At 45.7% G+C, this 21,909-nt stretch overlaps 1 protein-coding gene across 2 annotated transcripts in view; it reads left to right on the top strand.

The window, feature by feature from the left end:
• The window catches only part of LOC135368822 (tRNA methyltransferase 10 homolog B-like), a 245,823-nt gene that overhangs the window by 85,817 nt on the left and 138,097 nt on the right, over nt 1–21,909 (top strand). For both annotated transcript variants that reach the window (XM_064602348.1, XM_064602351.1), the window contains exons 7-8: nt 7,298–7,418; nt 18,234–18,345. In XM_064602348.1, coding sequence (XP_064458418.1) covers nt 7,298–7,418; nt 18,234–18,345 — 233 coding nt within the window. The remainder of the gene's footprint in view (nt 1–7,297; nt 7,419–18,233; nt 18,346–21,909) is intronic.

The raw sequence follows: 21,909 nt of genomic DNA, 5'->3' as shown, positions 1-21,909 counted from the left end.
AGGAACAGATGTTCTCATTGGGACAAGTTCGTAGCTTTTATACTTAAAAAGTTAATTAACGATTTTTTTTTGTAATTAGCCGTTCGTTGGTTGAGCAACAGGTGGCCACGAACGTCCGCCGGCCCAGAGATGATAGAAGTAAAATAGGATGTCTATAGCCCTTATAGTTTTTTAATGAAAAATCTATTTAAAAAAAAAAAGACACGCTGTATGTACACCTCGGTAGGACAGTAATACACTGCTGTTTAAAACGAAGAAGGCCGATGCCGAGCGAGCAAAGTGTTATAAATTGATATTATAATTATATATAAATTATTATATAATAATAAAATGATAAATAAGTAAATTATAAATTGGAGAAACGTTTCCTACATGGTACCGCAGCTTACGCCGCGAGGCACCCCATAGCATCTCATCGTGTTTTTGTTGTTGTTTTTGAAATTCTCAAACAAGAACTCGAACTTCGAAAACGATGATAGGGTCACAAAGTTGTTGCTTCGTTGCTCACAGTTGGTTGCTGGTAAGCGTTTGAGCTGCGTTGCTCCACTAGCATGTGGAATGCCGCCTTCACTAAATATAATAAGTGCAACCTCAGGCTTGCTTCACGAAGTATAAGTAGGGCCTGACTTTTTAGGGTTAAACCCGTATCCGCCCGATATTTACCCCCCGATCGAAATCTGTAAAATTCGGGTTTAACCCGAATCTACCCGAAAACATCCGGGTCGCGTGGCACACTCATAAGCGTGCATTAAAATAAAGTTTGATAACATTGCTAAACATTAGTTCCATGTTAAGACAAATTTTTATTAAACAAAAAAAAATCACCCGAATACACCCGAATTCCTGACGACAGAATATGCCGTAACGGGATTTAACCCGAATACACCCGAATTTTCAAATGAAAAATATCACGCGATATTTACCCCCCGAATTTGGCCAAAAATAAAACCCGAAAAAGTCAGGCCCTAAGTATAAGTAGGGTGTGACTTTTTCGGGTTAAACCCGATTCGACCCGATTCTTCCCTCCCGAATCGTCTTGCGACTAATTCGGGTTAAACCCGATTTCTCCCCGAATGCCATTCCGTAGCAATCGTCAACTGACCTTTCCAGCGAGGGGTGAAAAGCATCCCCACGTGTTATACTGAAGATGCAAACCAACTCGGTGACTTCCCGGAAAGACATTCAGGTCACTGTGTGTCCCATTCTACCACGGATTACCCCAAGTAGGCCGTTCGCCGAATGGTAGAGTGACAAAGCAAGTGGTATCCTAGTTCTGCTCTATAACGTAAACACCCGCTAACACCCGATCGTACCACCACAGTGGCAATTCCACCCGATTTCACCCCGAATTAAAAGTTAAAAAATAGCACCCGATTCCCCCCCCCCCCCCCCGAATCTAGGAAAGGCATTTAACCCGAAAAAGTCACTCCCTAAGTATAAGGCATCTGTACATGTCGCGAAGTTTAGTGGCCCCGAATATGTGCCCTGTGACAACAACGACAACTTCATTTTGTGACGATGAATGGGGGAGTTTCATCGCCAGGGGCAATACTCTGCTCGATCGCTGTTGGTGATATGGGGAATGAAATAATGAGCCCCTGCACACTAGGGATCGAAGTCCTATGGTGTCCAAAAGGGATTTGAGGGCAGACCGTTGGGAAGGCTGGATTTAACCAGGGACCAAGCAATTTTGATAGAGAGAGGGCTCTATGGCCGGTAGGTGAAATATTGGGGTCGCGACATTGGATTTTACAGGATTTTACAGATTTTACTCTGAATGTTTAAGTATTTTCTGTTAGTCACTTTTCACAGCAGTCGTATGTATAACGGCGATGCCTGTGGCGTGTGCGTCTGTGCCTTAACAGGCATCCGTCCCGTTTGATCCGTTGTTATCTCGAGAGAGATTTTTTTTTTCCTTAGCTCCAAGGGAACCTGCAGTATCAATGGAAGAGCAAACGGCGTCGGTGTTTGCAGGGAGCCGGGTATACAGTGCTTATTCGGGGCTATCTGTAAGATGAGCGAATGCGTGTAGTAGCTATATACTTTTTCCCTCCCTCTCTGCCTGAAGCAGCGCTTTATTATAACAGTTTGGAATCTAAGGTAAACATAGTACAGCAAACGGCTGCCGTTATTGGGATGAGAAAAGCAACCCACTATACACAGAAGTGTTGCGAAATGGGAATGATTTCGTTGTCGGTGTTTTGCAGGTCTGCTACCGTTTCGTCCATTCCTTCGGGCCTTATTGCCGAAGAGCTTTTGATGGTAGCGGTAGAGCGGTAACATACACTAAGCTAGCTTAAACAACTGCGAAATCAACTACATGAAACGGTTTTTATCAAAGGGCGAAAAGGTCATTATATTACGAACCAGACTCATCGTACATTGAAAGGCGGAAATATGACGCAGTCGGCGAAAAAAGCCAGACAGGGGAGGGAATACGCGACGACAGTTCGCGCCGGGGAGAGGGTAAAGTTTGGAGAAACCACGAGACGAAGTGTCTGTCCAATCACGAGGCAGCAATAAGGGGATATTTATAGTAGACCGGCATCTTCCTCCGCATGGGTCCACAGAAGACGCCACGTGCGCCCGGCAACCTTCAGCTGTTCCCCCTCTGTTTGGCAGAGAGACCAACGAGGCCTCTCCACGGAAAACAGGGGAGAGTGGAAAACAGTGGAGCTGCGCTGACAGCTGACCTACCTGCACCCGCCACCTCTTGATTAACACAGAATGGTTACTGGCCGTCATCTGGTGTGCACGTTAACGATCCCTCAGACACTGGGCGCACAACGCATATATTTCGCGTGTCTAACCGCGCTGGAGATGGACGGGTTCCGCAGTGGTTCGCGATTTAATGGGCAAACTTCAAACCTAACACACTTCCACCTTTGCAACCTGTTATGGGCCATTAAGCAGAACACACATCTGTTGTAACATAACGGTCGTCTCTCTTGCTTCACCTTGCGTGTATTGCTCTCTAAGAGAGGGGGCGGGTCGTGTTGCATGGTTGGCTTCTCCTGCTTGCGACACCCTTCTGTGAAATCTCCAGCCTGTGTTACAGCTGTGTCCCTTATCGGCGGTGCCCCGCGCCAAGGAGCTGTACCATTATCGCCTCTGAGGGGAGGCCGTGTTTCACACAGCGCCATCAATCTGGAGAGACCGTCTGTTATGCCTGGGCGTCGTCTGCTAGCATGGAGGAGCAAAGAATGCTAGCAGACGACTCCCAAGTATCACAGATGATCTTTCCCGATTGGTGGCGTTGTGTCAGACAGGCACCCTACACGTCCTCCCTTCGGAGGCGATAATGGTACAGCTCCATCGCACGCGACACCACCGATAGGGGGCAGCGGGGCCACCGGCTGGAGATTTGAGACAAGTGTGTTGCAAGCAGTACATTACGGTATTGCTGTGTAAGCACGCTTTGCAGGAGACCGCCACGGGCGGGCGGACGGACGGAGCGCACGTTTTCTCCTACTTGGCTCCCCATTTGTAGCATGCACCCTGCATTATGCTTCATGCATGCGTGCTTCAGTTATTTGTAGTAATACTATTCTTGCTTTCCATGTGTTCGTCAACCCCGTGAGATACACAGTTAGCGTACAGCTGCTACTCCTGACCGTACGCTACTACTGACCGTAAAAAAATAAAAAATAATAATAATAATAATAAAGAAAAAAATCATTAAAATTCAAAAAATTGTCCACTCGCGGGATGAAATATGCCGTTACCTTGACACCAACACAAAAGGAACGCTATTCTTCCGTCGCATCGTTCGTGATTTATGAGCGAAAGAAAACGCAATTCACGCTTTCCCTCTCCCTCTCCTTCTCAAGAAGTGCGATTGGTTGGATGTCTCAGATTGGTTTCCTCAAACCATCTCCGGGGTGACTGGACAAATCGTTTGCGGAGACCAATGAGAGTCCGCTTCACATTGTCGGCCTACTTGAGAAAGGGCGAAAGCATAGATTGCGGTTTCGTTCGCTCTTAAATCACAAACTACGCAAGGGATAGAATCCGTTCCTTTTACTGTGTGTGGTTCCTTTTGTGTGTGGTGATATGAAAGTGAAGCACACACAGGAAAAAAAAAAAAAAGGCGGCTTTTGAGTGAGATATGCCGCTATATGAGATATATAAAATGCATGGGGTAAGATATAGCTCGATTTTTATTTTTGTTTTTTCTACAGGACCGTAACGCTTGCGAAAAATTCCACTAAAATTTCAGACAAATGGCTATCAGTCTGCAAAGCTTGGGGCGGGATAAACGCAGCCATCAATTTTTACGATGCTACCGAAACGCGTAGTGATTGCTACACTAACCCTGTACATTACAGCGACGCGACAATTGGGTCATCATCGTCTCTAGCCGCGTAGGGTGCCTAGGAGACATCCCGCTGCATCATCATTACTTATTTTGTTGTTGTCCCTATAGCCTTGAACGGGCCCCGACAAACAGAGCACTGCTATGGACGTGCATGTGGCTTTCATTAAGTGCTGCGTCGGCGTTCTCGTTAACAGCAGTGCTCCTTTAGCGGAGCCGCCTGCGAAATTGACAGCACAGTTCAGCTAGACGCGCGCATCTCGTTGTCCTCGGAAAGCATCGGGGCAGCGCACTGCTGCCGTCACTAAATTAAACTGAATAACTCTTTGGAGACGGTTAATCCTGACATTGGGTGCGAAAGCATGCAGCTTTATGTGTGGGGAAAGCGAATTGTGGAAGGGCCACATTGCAAGCTGGCGTTTCGCGACGGAAACGATTACGAAGACCATTGGACACTTCTGTGCCAGGCGAAGACAGCGTAGATAAAGGGGAAGACAGGATAAAGGGGCAGGCTGCTTTTTGTATCCGCTGGCGGGGCTGCCTTTTGCAGTGGAGTCCTTTATTTCCTTTCTGGTAACGAGAACTGCTGGCGACAGAAGTTTCCACACTTCTGATGCCGTATTGATTAGCCGTCGTCTGCCATCGCGTGACGTTTTTATCTCTTTTTTTTTCTGTTGTCGTGATTAGAGTAGAGAGATGAGCACGTGAGTGTGAAATTGGAATCTCCGCAAAGGGTCATTGTTATACTTGGAAATGGAAGGCAATACGTTAGCTTAAGAATTTAGCCAGAGCACGAGGAATTTGGCAAGCAGCGTCGACTTACGACCGATCGATTTCCATTCGTTGTCGTCGAATCGCATTACACGAAGAGGGTGGTTCTCATGGACGTACACGGGATGGGAGAGGGTTATAGAGTTTCCCTCCTCCTTCAATTCCGAGAGTGAGTGCGGCTGTATGGGAGCGTTCGAGTCACGTAATGATGACCCGGAAGATGTCGCGCGCGCCCTCTGTTACGGTGATGTGGCAGTAACTACGCCCCCTTCTGGTTGAACGAATGAACGAAAGAAGCCTTCATTCACATTGACAGTTGTAGTGTGGGAAACCCACATTGCAGAAAAGCTGCAAGGAGCAGCATGCCGAAGGGTCCCACAATGAAAGAGTCAGCCGACACGGAAAGACAATTACAGTTTAGCTTCTCTGTCACGCTAGAACGAACAAAATGACTTTGCAAAGGAGAGAAAGAAGTATTGTACATGTAAGATAACGTTCGTGAAAATTACGCTGAATGGGCAACGTAATATTCATGAAAAATGTTACTCTCTCAAGAAGGTGTGCTTTCATTTGCGATTTATTCTGAGGTTCGAATGCTAATTGGCGAATTTGTTTCGTTGTATCTCTTGAATCAATGGGAATGTATTAGAATCCTGTAGTTAGTGTATTAGTATTCTGTAGTTCTGTATTAGAATTCCGTAGAATTAGTTTGGCACTCGCGTTTAGACGTCTTGTGTAGAGACACCACATGCAAACCTTTATGACTGTCCACCCTTAAAAAGAGAAAAAAGAACAGATACAATGTAATGCGTTAAACAAAAATAACAAGTAATTCCTTCGCGAATGTTAAATTTTTCACACTGACACCTGCCGTCGAAAGCATAAAATGAAAAATGTCTCTTCAAGCGCTGAATTTCCTTTAGCAACAAGTAAAGTTGCCACCCTTGTGCTTTTTCGTTTTACTACTACTTACATGCGCTTAATTTTGTGATGTTTAATTCATACGCACAATAGTATTAAGCCCATCAAGTCGAATAGTAGGGTATGGTTAATAAATAAATAACATAATGGTCTCGCGTACCGTTCCCCCCAGTGCACACAGGAAGTGCAAAGATTGGCACGAGTGAGGACTGCCATAATGATAACACGATACAGGTGTGTCTTCGTTACAGCTATGGCAGTTCATAATTGTTCACAGTGTAGCAATGCAAACGGAGGGCACCCTCGATATCTACAGGTTGAAGCTCGCACGACCTGCTCCAGCTGTGGAGAAACCGAGATGTTCGTGAGCTTATTCTGTGGTCAGCATTGTTCACTTACAGGGATGTCGAGTTTACAACCAGGGGTAGTTCCGGTCTGTATCTGACTGTTACCGCTGTATAAGAGCAACGGTGACCGTATCCAAGGCATCATATCACGTATCCTAAAATGATCAGTATCTTGCTTAATATTTCAAGTGGCAATTGGGGAATGTGGAAACTTTCAGTCAAGCACGGTTAACACAAGTAATGAAAGATAACAGTGCTTAAACTTCTGTTTATTAGCGTACAAGGTTCGGTTCTGGAGTCATTTCGTTTATTATCATTGTAGTGTAGTTCACCGTATGAAAGCTTGTACGCGAATAAACAGAGGTAAAAAGTGTAATTGTAGTAGATCTACACGGAAACAGAAGTGAAAATAAACGGAAGTCTAGCAGAATAATAACAGTTTAATAAACAGGGGTGTTTTTATCTTTTTATTAACTATTCAAGTCAAGATACATTTCATACCGTAAAGCACAGGCCCGGTGTAGCTTATCCTAGAGTGCTGAGGACCTAGAAGTGTGACTACAGTAACCACTCTGTATTGGTAGTGCTGGGAGGAAGATATAGGGTTATCAGCGCAAATAGTGTATGGCGATGTTTTCACAGTGAAACGAAATATGCTGCTCTACATGAATGGCGTCTTCCAAAGATAGAATTGAAGAAGCGCGTGTGCTCAACCAAGTATTAAAAAAGATATTTGTTTTTGGACGTTACTTCCTTCCGCTTTGGCGCTTCGCGCTTTCTCTCCTGTAGTGGAAGTGAGCCCCTTAAGGCAAGCGATCGTTCCAGATAAATACGTCGTCACTTCTGAAATATGCTTGTCGATATTACTTTCTTCGGTCAGAGTGACCCTGCATTTGTTATTGTGTATGCGTCAAAGTCACCATGCAGTACGTTGTCTTTACAGAATGTCAGTTTGGATCGTGCCGGCGAGGACGCCCTGACATGTGCCCGACTACCTATTGAGGAGTGTTTGCAGCGGGATAGTTCTCGAACATCGCACAGCAAAGTGCTCACCGTGAATCAAGGTAAGGTGCCGTCGGGCTTCGTAGAGGCCTTCGGAATTTGCTGAGAGACGTGCGATGTATTTGATTGCTTAAAGCTGTCCTGGTACTACTACGTTTTTTTTTTCTTTGCTGGGAATAGCAAGCCGCCGTAGCGCAGGCTAACCTTTCCCTCCTTAAAAAAAAAAAAAAAAAAAAAAAACATATATTCGCCTTACCCTTTTGTCCGTGATGTCTCCTGTAAAGCGTGCTTTCACTGCATTAGCGTAGTGTATGCAGGAGAAGCCTAATGCAAGACGAGAGTGGCGCCATGCAAAATGCAAAAGTATTTCGCCATCCGACCCGCACAGAGGAAACTTGCAAGGGAGTGCAAAAGTAAACCATTTCAATTCCGCGCAAATTGAGTTTTGTCTTTCGCGACTGAATCGCGTATCGAGCGCTGTAAAAGGCAATCTGCACACGCCTATTTGCTGAGAATGCCCAAAAGACCTGAGCCTTTTTTTAAAACGCATTTTGCCGCTAATACTTGGTCGAGTGGAAGGCAATTCGCGTTCTAACATCACAGCATTCTGCACCGGGCGAGCTTCCGCTGGGACCACGCCGCGAAGCGCGGCTGGTTCCGTTGGAAAGTCCGGCGTTTATGTAACTATATTATTACTAACTTTCGTTGCGCAATGTAACATATCGCCACGTTTTCCGTCCTTTCCCCACTACCCAAGCTTTTCTACCATGATCTGCACTTTCCACCGTTAGCGGGACATTGTCCCGCCTTTTGTGTTTTGAGTAAACCACGTTACGCGTGCACGCACTGGCGACGTTGCTTCCGGAAGACAGCGACAGGTCGATTGAATTAGCTGGCACGTTACCTGGAAGCATAATGCAATATCCAGTAACTCTGTAGTGACAGCTGAGAGCGTTATCTAGCTTGTCGGAAGCGCGTGCAAGTGGGGGCGAGCTTGATCACGTGGAAGGTGTAGCGCCCGTTGGTAATGGTATTACAGCAATCTCTCGGTGAACTTGAATATGGACAGGACCAGCGGCACTGCCGAGTGGGTAGAAGCGTTCGCTGGGAGGTGACGGGTTTGTACCCCGCCACCGGCTAAGCTATTTGAGGTTTTCCCTGGGTTTTCCAGTACTCTTTTCAGACGAATGTCGGCCCGGTTCCCGCTGATGTCGGCCCAGCAGGACGCACATTTACCCCTCTCCCTTCTCCTTCGCGCTGTCCTCTCTCCCTCTGTGCACGTCTGTATGCCGGTCATAGCTGACACGAAAAGAAAAAAAAAAACTCTGTGTGTGGGACAGTTATATAAGTAACCATCCACACAGAACAACAGAATGAGAATCAGAGGCACGGAGCAGAGGTGCTGCCGATGACGATGGTGAGGAAATAGGACGCTACTAGGACTGGATGCAAAGTGCCGTTACCTTGACAGCAATATGAAAGAAACGGGTTGCGTCGTTTGTGATTTATGCGCGGTGGAAACCGCAGTATACGCTTTCCCTCTTTTTTTTCCTTCTCGAAAAGTGCGTCATTGGTCTCCTCAAACGATTTGCCCAATCATCGGGGGAGGTCGTTGGAGTAGACCAATAAGAGGCCACTCTGCATTGCCGCGGAAGGAGAGAAGAGGAAGGTTGCGGCCTTGTATTCCCAGGAGCGACGTAGCACAGAATACTCCAGCGGAAGATGCGCAAAACGTCATAGCTTTCTGCTATCACGTGAAAGCGAGCGCTCAACGTCGTGTCTTCACGTGCCCTGCTAACCGTGGGGAATATACTCTGCTACACACCCACACGATATTTCGTAGCAGACGAGAGGAAAAGACGCTGACGGTGTCGTCTGCGAATTGTCATCTGCTAAGTGCGCAGTACGCCACTCGCTATATTCCGCCTGTATATGTGAATGCTCAACATAACACAGTGCGGAACTTCGGCACCGTGGGCAGTTTTTGCGTTTTCTTTAGTGTCACTTTTAGTAAGAGCATGCCACCTCGATACGTTCCTCGGTTGAGAGTTCAGCGTCGTCCAGTCTGTGCGTCGTTTCCGGCGTTCTAAATAAATACGCGCGTGTGTCTTCAGGTTTCATTGCTTCCGTGCGAATTCGTTTAGAACGAGTGCATATGGAATGTTTCCAACGTGGATTTTAAAATGAGTACACGCGTCTGTTCCACCGATATTGTAAGCTGAGAAGTCATAAGCGCTCTGTCGGACGAACTATAGGTGTGTGGAACTATAGGTCACTGTCGTCATTTTAATTGGCTGGCAGCAAATGCGTCTCCTCGATTATTTGCTTGCGTCTTTCATCACTGAGTTACACATAAAGTCTACATCCTTCGAGAGTAATTTTGTTACTCCTTTAAGTTACTAAAAGTGTAACATGTTGTCAGTCGACCGCTAGTGGTAGCTATTCGACGCGGTATGTTTTTATTAGCTATCATGGTCAGGTTATCTTCATTATCATCAGTGGTCATCTTCCGTGTGGATACAACGTATGCTTGCTCTCCAGTGTCATGCTGATGACTCAAAGGTGGTGTGTTCGACTCCTACCACAGTTTGTGTTATGCAATGTCCACTACTTCCTGCTGTCCTCTCTATCTGTTCACGTTTGTGCGCCTCTCATAGCTACAGTTGCCTCGCGGCGCTAATGAGTAATAAAGAAAAGGGCCGTACACCCGCTCGCGCTCGAAACACGTCGGTGTTAGTGGAGCGTCAGCAGGAGTTCAGAAGGAAAGTTTGATTTCATTTGAATTGAGTGTTACAAGAATAAAGCAAATAACATGTTTGGATTTCCCTCGAGCGCCAAACATGTTTTGCTTGCGCGTGGTATACCCGTGAGGAGCGAAAGTGAATTTAAAATTCCGTCGAAACAACTTACGCGCTTCTTGGGTTACAGCGCACCCTAAAGTGAAACGCGGAGCTAAGAAAATCGATACGTATTAAGGCGCCTGTGTAAACAGGGGAACAATTGTGTGTTGTTTGCGTTTCTCGTGCTTCGCTCATAAGTTGCGCTTGTCATGTTTGGTCAGTTCACTGTTCCCCGTTTCTCTGACGTTGTTCACTCAAAAGCATTTGAGTGTGTTTTTACAGGGCGAGAGATATGGTGAAATGTGTTTAAGCTGGAAGAGTGCCCAGCGAACTCCATACAGTGACTCTGTGCGTTGTTGTCATTTATGAGACTCGCGGGAGTTTGTGTAGGCTAGATGAACGGATTTGTGCTATGCTAAAGTGCTGTTGATGATGATGATGATGATGGGGAAACACTTAAAAAGACCAAAGCTCTGCTGTGCTCTTAAAGTGCCACTACGGACTAAATTTCGTGTCTTCAGAATCCTACCAAGGTTATGTTACTGGAATCTTCTTGTCTCACTTTACATTCCTGCAAAATATTTTGTCTCTACGTGACGCGAAAGTAGAGAAAATTAATTTTTCCTTTTATGTGACGTCACGTTATGCTCCGAGGGAGCGCGCGGCTCTAATCTGGCAACGTTGTTGCCCTTCGCGTCTTCCGGGGGGCTCACTTTTTGAACTCCGTTAACGGAGCCCCACGTGCCATATACCATCGGACTGCTCCGACCTTGGAGAAAACACAAAGGAAGAAGGCATCTCTCCCATTTCCCCCTCTTGCGATCACTCTCGCATGACTTCTCCACCACGTGACCCTCCCGGACGCCGGTGTCGTTGCTAGGAGACGAGTGCCTTCTCCAGAACATGACATCATTGCAATTTTGTGGGCTTATGATTACGTCACTCGCTCATCTGCGCCATCGACGCTTGTGGAGGCTCAGCAGATCTTCAAAAATTGACAGAAACGCACAGCGTTCGTAAACAGGATTGAAATTTCGCGTATAGAATCCGTGAGGCAACTTTTGTTATGGACTAAATAAAATAAACGCTGCTTTCCCAGTCCGGAGTGGCAATTTTGAAGAAAAGGTGATGGGAGAACGCTGTGCACCTTGACGACGAATGAAAATGTTTCTGTGATTCGTCTCCATATTTGGGTTCCTAGTACTTCTCGGTACGTCCACGTGCGAATGCGTTGATGCAAAAGTTTGTCTGTCGCGTGGTTACACCATTCGCACGTCGCTATAAACATGAAACGGTTTTAGTACCGCGAATGCGATCTCTTTACGTACACTTGGAAACAGCGATTTCACACTGCGCACGGCCCCGAACATTGCTTTGCATTCAGCGCGTACGCAATGTGCACCTGCTGTTTCTTTGCGTATGCAAAAGCGATTCTGTACGCATAATTAAAACTCTCCATAATTAGAAAACCGGGGGTTCTAAATTGATCAATGCCGTCCCATGTCACTCTTGCCTGTTTTATCTGCACTTTTATAGATACGTCAGTGTTTTTATATTACATTTATAGGCATTTTTTTATATATTTATATGTTTGTATTGCATTTTATGCATTTTTTATATATGTTAGTGTTTTATATCGCATTTATATGCATATTTATACATGTTAATGCTTTTATATCGCATTTATATGCATTCTGTATATATGTTAGTGCTTTTATATTGAATTTATATGCATCGTTATATATGTTAGTGTTTCTATATCGGATTTATATGCATTTTTTACACACGAGAGCAGCAGCCCTGATGTACAGACAAAACGAGCGTGCCAGAAAACAGGGGCCATGAAAAAAAGTGTACCTGAGCACACTTTGAAAGCAGTAGTGCACAAAAAGTCCAATTATTGCGGCAGTGTTGGTATGGTGTAGGCATGGTTCACCGTACTGCAGATAGTCTCAAAAGGGACCAGAAGTGCTTGTTTTTCTTCTTCTTCTTCTTCTGAAAGTGTATGTGTACACAGAACTTCACTGCATCACACGCGTGAGGCCGTCCTTTGCGCCGAATGATACCTTTATCATTCCTGATTTGTACAAAGTGCGAGAAGTACTATTTCTTGTGGCAATTAACATAACTGCGTAAGTGTCACAAAAAAAGCGTGCGCCTCCCGTTTTCGACGAATCAGAGGAGATAACGAGAACGTCATTCGGGGTTACGATTTGTTAGCCGCGCGGAAGATGTTGATGCTGCGAGTGAAAACGCCATACTGCCGTTTCCCCAGCAAAGCCTGAGAAGAATGAGCCCATGCTGGCTGCCCAACAATACTTTATAGTTCTGAGGCCATCGCGAAGCGCACGCTCTTCCTGACTGGGAAAGTGTAATTGCGTTCCGCCATTTCAGACTTCAATATCCAGATCGGAATCCCTTGGCATAAGTCCTCCTAATGCACTCGGCCGTTGGCTCGTAGAGACAGAGAGATTATACTCGAGTGCGGGGTCCGTTAAGATCTTTGCGGTGTTCCTTCGCCTCAAAAAGTTACTTTGGGAGACCCTGCTTTGTGAAGCGCTCTTCTGTAAAGACCTTGCTGACAAGCCTCTGTGTGCTCTAAGTCCCAATGCTTGATTACATGCGTGCGTTCATAGGGAGTGGGCTTCCGTTATACTTTGAGTATTCCACAGAACGAGGAAGCATATGCAAATGGACCATTTCCATATTCGCGTCGCCCCTGGCGGTGGAATTCCGAAAGTCGTGTCTTTCACCCCAAACTTGGTGTCGCTTTTCGGTCTGGCACGTTGCGTGGGAAAGTAGTTAAGAGAAGATTGGAAGAAGAATGCGGAAAGGAGGTGAAAGCGCATTGTACTCATTACCAGACCTCAAAGGTCCGCGTAACCTTGAAACCGAGCATCTCCCCACAATGAACATGACGGTCGCCCGCAGGTGGGTCCATAGCGATGGTTTCCACTCGAAGATGGCGGACGCAAGGTCTGGGCATGCGCATACGCGTTGTCGGAAATGGTCCATTGTGTGCACGCTGAATTTATAATCTTTCGTGTCGCAAATGCTGCTGTTATATGCGTGTGCTGATTCCCGATACCTGACACACGTAAACGCGGAATGCAAATGCATGATTGATTGATTGATTATAAATAGTGTGGATAACACGCTGGCCCATGTTCGGAGTTGGTGGTTCTTTTCTGTAATTCTTGCGTATATTCACCGGAAAATCACTTGTGCCGCGATGGTACCAGATATTGTTCGGTTCCCCAATGCTCTACTTACTGCAGTGAACGCGGAATAAACGTGTAAAAGCAGACGACGCGAGGAGGGCTATCCACACTACGGTAGTTCATCGTTTCTCCGCAGCGCGCCGACACCGTTCGATCTCGGATCGAATACCAGTTTGCTCCAGACATAGTGCTCCACCGGTGCTTCTTTCGTATTCCTTTTTTTGTTTGTTTGTTTTTGTTGTTGTTGTTTCCTTCATTGTTCTTTTAATCGGCGTAGCACAGCCAGCATATAGGACAGCTCTGTTGCTTCGCAAACGACTTGCACATAGCTCATTTAACTTGATTCTCATATTATATCTCGCATCTAATGGCTTGTAATGGGGTAAGGTACTACTCACGATTTATATGTTCTTGTTGCTGCAGCAAATACCGAAAGCAATGGGTTGAAATGCCAGTAATATGTGTTGTTTTATTGTGACATAAAAAAAAATAAACAAACGTTGGAAAACATATCATAGAGCTTGAACCACGATTAAAACAGACAGGGGATAAGAACCAGGCAAGACGACCTAATAAAACGAAAAAAATATATAAAAAAAAACATTCCTTATAGCCACGCTCAGCAGGCTGCTCTCATATTGACGAAATTTGACTGAATCCCGAGACATGGAAAACGCAGACAATCACAAACACATTCTCGAACGCAGAAACTGGTTTATTCGCAGCCGGGGACCTTCTAACCGGAAAGAGTTTGACATAGACAGGAAGGGATAAACGGAGGGATTGCCACAATCCCCTCTACTCTTAAGCTCCACCAATTCCAAGAGGAGCCTTTTGGCCCAGTTTCTATCTTTCCTCAGCGCAGACGTCGACTGAAGGTCAGCCTGGCAATTGTTGCACTCGTCCAAATGCCTGGACAGATCAGAATTTGTGGAGGTGGCTCTTAACGATGAAAGATGAAAGTCACTGAAAAGGTTAGCCAGCTGTAGGACTCGAACCCACATCTTCTGGATTGCCGGTCCAGGGCTCTACCAATTGAGCTAAGCTAACACGGCTTCTCAGCGACTTCCAGGGTGCGTCATCTGAAGGGACAAACCAGCCACTCTCTCTCTCTCACTCATCCTCCTTTCACTCTTACATTTTTGCTCACTCACACACACATTCATACGACGGGATCGACGCAGGCGGCAACTGTTGAACATGAACATTCTTGAACACTCATCGTTAATTTCTTAGGCAAATTGAGGCTTTGTATGTATTTGTCCCTTCTATGTTGTTCCAGCCTCAGAACCCTTACCCTTATACAATGAAAGGAGAACATTCACAGAATACATAACTGCCTACTTAAAGAGCTGCTACAGGATTCTAAGCTGAAGACTAAAAAGCCTATGACTTCAAATACAGTCTTATCACTGTACACTGAAGAGGTCACTTACACTGTATTGGCGGCATGCCGTTGAGAATAGTTTTTTTTAACCTGGAGCGGCAATTGATTCCATATTCGAACCCCGAATGTGTTGAATAGTACGATTGTTGTTCGACGCGATAGATACGTCGACCTTCAAACCCCACGACGGTGCCAGCGGCAGAAAGGAAGGGTTCTGCCCCCTCCCCACACACACACACACACACACACTTCCTGCCAACCGAAAATTGAAACGCGATTCAACAGCTGGAGCGCGTTCTGTGTCCTGTATACAAGTTTCCTGTCCTTCTCGTGTCTCCCTGTTGTGAGAAAAAAATCTATAGCCCTGGGAAATTGTTGACGGTTTCAAGCTGCGTGTTTCACAGAACCATCTATCACTCTTCTATTTCCTTTCTTTCTTTCTTTTTTTTGGGGGGGTGAGTTTCGCGACGTTGTACATCAAACGGGAGGAGCTATGACTTTCAATAAAAGTTTGCGGAAGCTGTGACACATTGGATTAGGAAGAATGTCTATCGTATGCTGACGCGTATGAAGGATTACCGTATAGACCACGGGGAGTACCATTGGTTTATTTTGTTCGCATTGTACTCGTTCGTAGCATTTGGAGGTGAGCCCGAGTAATTTAGGAGTGACACTCACGTCTGACCTCAGTTGAAACACGCGTCATATATATACCCGTCTGCAACAAGTAAACTTTGTTATCTTAGACGTGTTTTTAGGCTTATCTTCGTACGAAACAAGACTAGCAGCGTATCAACTCATGGCAAGACATGTTCTTGAATATTAATTGTGAATCCATTAATTTCTCGAATATTCTTCTGTATTTGTTTTTTCTGTATATTGTTTCTCACTACCTCGGCCTGGTGGCGGTGATACCAACCAATCAATAAATTAGATTGACATACGCATCTACACGGTATCCTCGCATGTAATACCCGCGACCGCATGTCCGCAAATCGGCTTGTTCAATCAATCAATCAATCAAAATCAAAAGCTTTATTTCACTGAAATACAGTGTGGTACTTGGCGCGAAAAGCTACATTATGCAGCTTGAGAGGGCTCCAGCAAGCCCGTGAACAAGTTTGACAGTGGCGGAAACGTTACGTGTATCCATACGAAAGTATGGATCCATACGATCCATACGAAACGTATCCATACGAAAGTATGGATACGCGGGACAACAAGAAGAATGGACGAAATAACAACACATATCGGGACTTCGCAAGCAATAACAGTTTAAAAAAAAAACAAGAAGAAGAAAAAGTACAGTACAATACAGAAGATACAACAGAGGTAATAAAGAAGTAGTAGAAAGTAGTAAAGAAGCAGTTGAAATACGTTTCTGCACCATCCGCGCGGATATTAAGTTTTTGTGTGTGCGTATATCCGTGGGTATTTGCCCTTGTGAAAAAAAAAGAGAGAGTGAGAGAGAGAAACTTTATGAAAATTTTGTGTTGTAAACATTTATTAGTTTTCAGCATACAGACTTTAGCGAGAGACTTTATGCTATCTGCGGTTGTCCTATACTTGAAGGCACAGCAGTTAATGAGGAAATAATAGCAGTTGAAGGCAGAGCAATCCAAGCGATGGCACACTTTAACGTCATTTATTTTTATTTTTTTTCATTCACTCTGTGCTCTCGGTTATAGCTTGGCATAATGGAAGCAGGGAGCGGTCGGTAGAGACACTAATGGCGCATTCCATTGGCAGAGCTGGGTCTTCCTTTTTTTTCTTCTTTTTTTGCCCGGGGAAGGGACAAAAACTGTTCCATTGGCAGAATCGTGTCAGACGCTGAATGTTTCATTGGCGGAGCAAGGGCAAAAACATCTGCTCGAAAGAGCAATTGTTTTTGAGCCACGAGACCAAAGCTAACCCAGGAAAGCACGGGGTCACGTGCTATATATGCTCAGCCCGTGCATCGTACCTCGAACGATTGTTAGCATTTCATTGACGGAGCAAATTCGCGTGACCCCGCCGGGAGCATGCACTCAAACCCCATCCAGCGCGGGGCAAAATCTGCTCTCCCAATGGGATACGCCGTAATGCTTATTTGCGGACAAAATGAGAATATCCGCGCTCACCGCAGAGGTGCGCCGTTCTGCCGGCGCGAATTTCCAAACGTTGCATATCAACCGCAAACGATGATGCGGCGCGGATCCGCAGGTATAACCGCACCCCTGTAGTAGTAGTAGTCGTAATGCTTGCAACAGTGATATGGTGAGCTTATCGACACAAGCTGCACACCGAGCACTTGCGATTCCGTCGTACTGCGTTCTCCGTATTCGCGTGCCGAAATTGAAATGTTCCATATAATGGAACGTACGAAGTTGGAACACACCAAGCTGAAACAAAACACAACGCAAGCCTCAAGGTGTGCTTGAGAACATGAAAGACCCAAATATATGGCTGTCGTCGAAAACGCCAGACAGAGGCGGGAGTCGAACCACGTACCTCTCGATTGTCGCTCAAGCGCGCTATATCCGATTAACGCCACACAGACGGCTCTATTTTTTGACTACTGCCACATTTCGATCTTCCAGGTAATTCGCCTTTCGCCGCGTAGGTATTTAGGCGTAATTCGATGGCGCGGGCAAGCGCCCTGCAATAAACGCTGCACGCGGGAAATTTCCAGCAAGTTTGCGCTGTTCTTCGCGCCCGTTGTATTAGGTTTAACATTTCTTAGTGATGCGCCGATAGCACATGTATCGCCGTGTGCATTACGCGCTTGTTAAGACCGTTGTAACGGGTTGACGAAAAAAGCGTCTGTCTCAGGCTCCCGTCTTGTGGACCCAGGCTTACAAGCTGTTTCACCGCTTGCTGCTGCTTTTATCACCTGAATTATCATCATCATCATCATCTATCTATCTACAAATGGCACTGGGGCAGCGTCCAGCCTCTTTGTGTGTAGTTCACGCCGTGTGAGAAGTGTGGAAAGGCGGATCACACGTTTGCACGTATATGGACAATTCTCTTATAGAAGTCTGCTAACACTGTTTTTTTTTTCTTCTTAGTGAATATGCGCTCTAAATATAGGGAGTGACGTTAGACAAAGTGTCTCTTTGTCCGTCCGTGGCGTCTCCTGTAAAGCGTGCTTTCACTGCATTGCTGTAGTGTATGCGGGAGAAACAATCAAGCAATATTTTATTTTTATTTCTGTTCATGCCTCGCTTCAGCAGTTATGCGACTTTTGTAATGGAGAGTTATGACAGTGAAGCTAGCCTGCCCTTCGAGGAACCTTACTGTGTGAGGGTTGCGGTTTCGTTCGTTCGTTCGTTCGCTCGCTCGCTCGCACAATGCGGTTGGTGCTGCACTTCCAGCGTCTGGTGGCATTAATTTAATTGTACTTAAGGAGCGCTAGTCTGTTCGCTGATTACGAAATCATTTCTGCAGTGTTCGACATCCTGCTGAAGGTGTACGAGAGTGGTGGCGACTGGGAGAATTCGCTTTTGGCCGTTCTGCCTCAGAGGAAAGGCTTTGTCAAAAAGGCACCCAAGGATTTAACGTAAGTCCACATGCCTTTATACTTTGGAAATGTATCGCGGTGTCTGTTTGAGCTGCACTATTTCCGGCTATAAGCTCGGGCTTATACGGAACTATATAAGGTTATACCTCGGATAATACGGGAAAGCTCGGATTTCGTTGCTTTTTTTAGGAGGTTTTCCGTAACATGGTTACGTTCTTGTAGTGGTGACAAAATGGCATATTGGTGTTTGTACACGTGAACGCGATTTTTCGTTGTATATTTCGAGGCAAGGGTCGGACCCTGCTCTCGAGGGAAACAAAAGAGTGAATAGTTTCTAGTCCTCGAGACTATAGTTACTCCCGTAACTTCCTACCACTGCCACATAGTCCCCACACTTTGCATGAATTTGATGCATTTGCTGCAGGAAGGAAGTAATGTTTCTGAAAGTGCATTTGTTCCCCAAAACGGCTAAAGCTGCTACTTTTTCTTCTCCTTGGGGTGTACATAATAATTGGGTCTTGCGAGATAATTTTCAGCTACGAGTCTCCATTCTTCTTCATTTAGCCGGCTTTCGCTCACGTACAGCCCTGGACCAAAGCTTACGGAACACCAGGATGTCGCATTTCTCCGTTGGAGCGTCACTATAGTAGCAAAGAGAAGCGGACGCACATACTGAGAGATGGATAGAATATCCGGTCGCCCGTCCCGTATTTGATCTCCTCTCGATAGCTAGCGCAGGGGGACGCTCCGATAAAGAAATACGTCAGTGCCGTATTCCGCGAAATTTTGTGAAATGCGACGATTCCAGCATCGAGGGTCTCGGAGTCGTAACTCATGTCATGAATACGTTTCACGTATTATGTTAGCGAAAGTACTGCGACAAACCTATACAGTACGTACATCGAGCGTGAAATGAAAGCTATCCGTGAAATGTCGTGGTGTTGTGGAGGAAAACAATTTTTTTTCTCTCTCTCTCTCTCTCGATTATTAAAAATTATATAACGAATAAAAAAAACTGTATATAAGACATCGTTACGAAACATTCTTATATTTTCCCCCGAACACAAAGTCAAAGAAATTGGAGTGTCACTCTCCCGCAAGGAGTCTATTCAAACACGGCTATCTTTCGCGAACCGTTTGCTCGGCTTCGCGAGCTAATAAGGAAATCCAAGAACAGTTCGCGCGTTCAAACCATTTTCCCTTCCAAATAGCCGACAGTCAACGGAGATTTGCGGAAGTCAAGTACCGGAACGGTTCGCCTGCCCCGTCTCGGAGAAGGGCGCTTTGCGTAATGAGGTAGACGTGAGAAAAGTGGGACGCGTAGCTCTGAGACGGGGAATGCAGAGCCTATTTCGTATGCGTAACAAGAGACGGCGCTAGTGAACGACTCTTGAAATTTGCATGTATGAAGCATGCCGGTCTGGACTCTCCTGTTTTGTCTCGAAAGCCGGGAGCTTCTCGGGTTATTCATGGGGATGTGTGCATAGAGTGGGTTGCCGCAGTCATTCGTTCTTGCATAGAAGACGTCGCGTTGGCGGATCTTTCCTGTAGGTGGACGTTACGAATTACGCCGGCCCCGCGGTGGCTCACTTTGTAGCCTGTTCGCATACTCATCCCAAGGTTGCCGGTTCGAACCCGGTTTTAGGACGCCAGCAACTTGGTGGCGGGGTGCAAGCTGCTTTGGCGCGCCGTCTTCCGTGAGGGGCGTTAATTATGCGGTGTGCCGTGTGTGAAACCCCTGGTGCGGAAAATTAATCAATTAACAAAAAAATTAATTAATTAACAGATCGACCACTGTGGCGTAGTTTGTCTCGCGACGTGATAAAGCCGCAAATTATTATTATATTATACGAATTGCGTGGACTGCTCAATGTTGAATTGGGCGAGAACTGTCTATTGTGGCGCTCCTTCACTAGTTTCGTTTCATGAAACTTTCCACTTCACATCAGTACACTGTGGTACGTGAGGTCTACTCTTAAGGAAAATGCAAGTAATGAAGTAGTAAATATAGTATACATAAAATCTCACTTTGTAAGACAGAATACGGAAAAGCTACGAGTGACTATAGGATAAAACATCCAGCTAACCGGTAAGGAAGTATGAAGGGAATTGCCTCAGGACGAGAGACGCCGTTAAACAACAACAACAACAACAAAAACTTTATAACAAGATGATGACTGGGCAGTTTCATCGCCGGGGGCGATACTCTGCCCCATTGTTGGCGGTGATGCGGGGAATGGAATAATGACGCCGATATTTCGAACAAAGGCTTCTCTTCTTCAGTCAGAAGAACAGTCTCTATTCGAAATATCGGCGGCTCTTGACCTGAGGCGCTTCCCTTCATAGTACGAGTGAATATGTCGTTCCGCCTGAGTTCGAGCGGTTGCCGATCGAATTCAAAAGTTTCGGATCTGCAACCAGAGTGGATAAATAAATAAATAAATAAATACGTGGTCATTAAGTCAGTAGTACAGGGCAGTACCTTTCTGTGCGTTCGACGTGTAGCGATCAGGTTAGCCGTATAATGCCTTGCTGCGTTCTCCTGTGCAACTTACTGTCATTTGTCTTTCGGTTATTTGTGCAGATTTTTGGGCGTTCACAAGATACCTCTTATGTAGCTGTATTTGTACGATTCTGTACAAGAACACCGAAGCTGCCGAGGTGATGGAATAAAGCCACCTCTTAGGGAAAAAAAAAATATATATATAGCCGCCCCTATGATATAAAAATGACTTAATAGTGCGTTTCATGCTGAGGTGACGCCGGTCTAGATTAGATTAGGGTAAGTCAGGTGAGTTTAGGGTAGCTTTTGCCCCCCCCCCCCCCCCCAATGCTCTAGAGGTGGTGCCGGCATTTTGCTGTGCAGCAGTGTCGGTATCACACTGCGTGTTTCTAATAGACCTTTCTTATTTAACCGTAAAAGATTGTCGTAAATACCACAATGGGGAGATGGAACTCCCCAGTCATCATCTTGTAATAAAGTTGTTGTTGTTGTTGTTGTCGTAAACATTGCTGGTTTCGGTTTCTTCGCAACACATATTCGAAAGGGTATTCGAGGAAGCGTTATTTTCTTACTTTACGGTCTGCAATCCAACTAAAACAATTTGTTTGAAACGTTAGCGGCTTAATTTGTCCAGGATGGAGATTTTCCGCCAGCAACGCATGAGACACGGAGAAAACGGAAAAAGTAATTTCCGCAAACGCATAAAGCGATGAAAAAGTTAAACGCAGTCGTATTTAAAAAATAAAAAGATACACAAGACGGAATCGATCGAGAGCCGTACCCCATCTTTTCGCATCGCAACCCGTGCGTCGCGTGCAGCTGAAACTTTAATTAATCGCCTTGACTTGGACGTACCTCTGGGTCGCGCCTCTTTCTACGAGATTGGAAAAGATGAATTCTTGAAATTGCTCCACATGCGGCGAAGCGGAAAACGCAGAACACGTCTTGCCTCGCCTGCTGTTGCTGCAGTTCGCATCGGCGTGACCTCCGTGCTGCCCTGGACACAATACACTCTTAAAACATAACTTCACCGCTCATCCGGCTGAATGTGTGCGCGTACGCCCTTTTTGTGACAACTAACATAAGATTTACGTGGGGCA

This window comes from Ornithodoros turicata, chromosome 9, assembly GCF_037126465.1.
Source record: "Ornithodoros turicata isolate Travis chromosome 9, ASM3712646v1, whole genome shotgun sequence".
NCBI lineage: Eukaryota > Metazoa > Arthropoda > Arachnida > Ixodida > Argasidae > Ornithodoros > Ornithodoros turicata.
The sequence above is the reverse complement of the archived record's forward strand: the minus strand, read 5'-3'. Positions and strand labels throughout refer to the sequence as shown.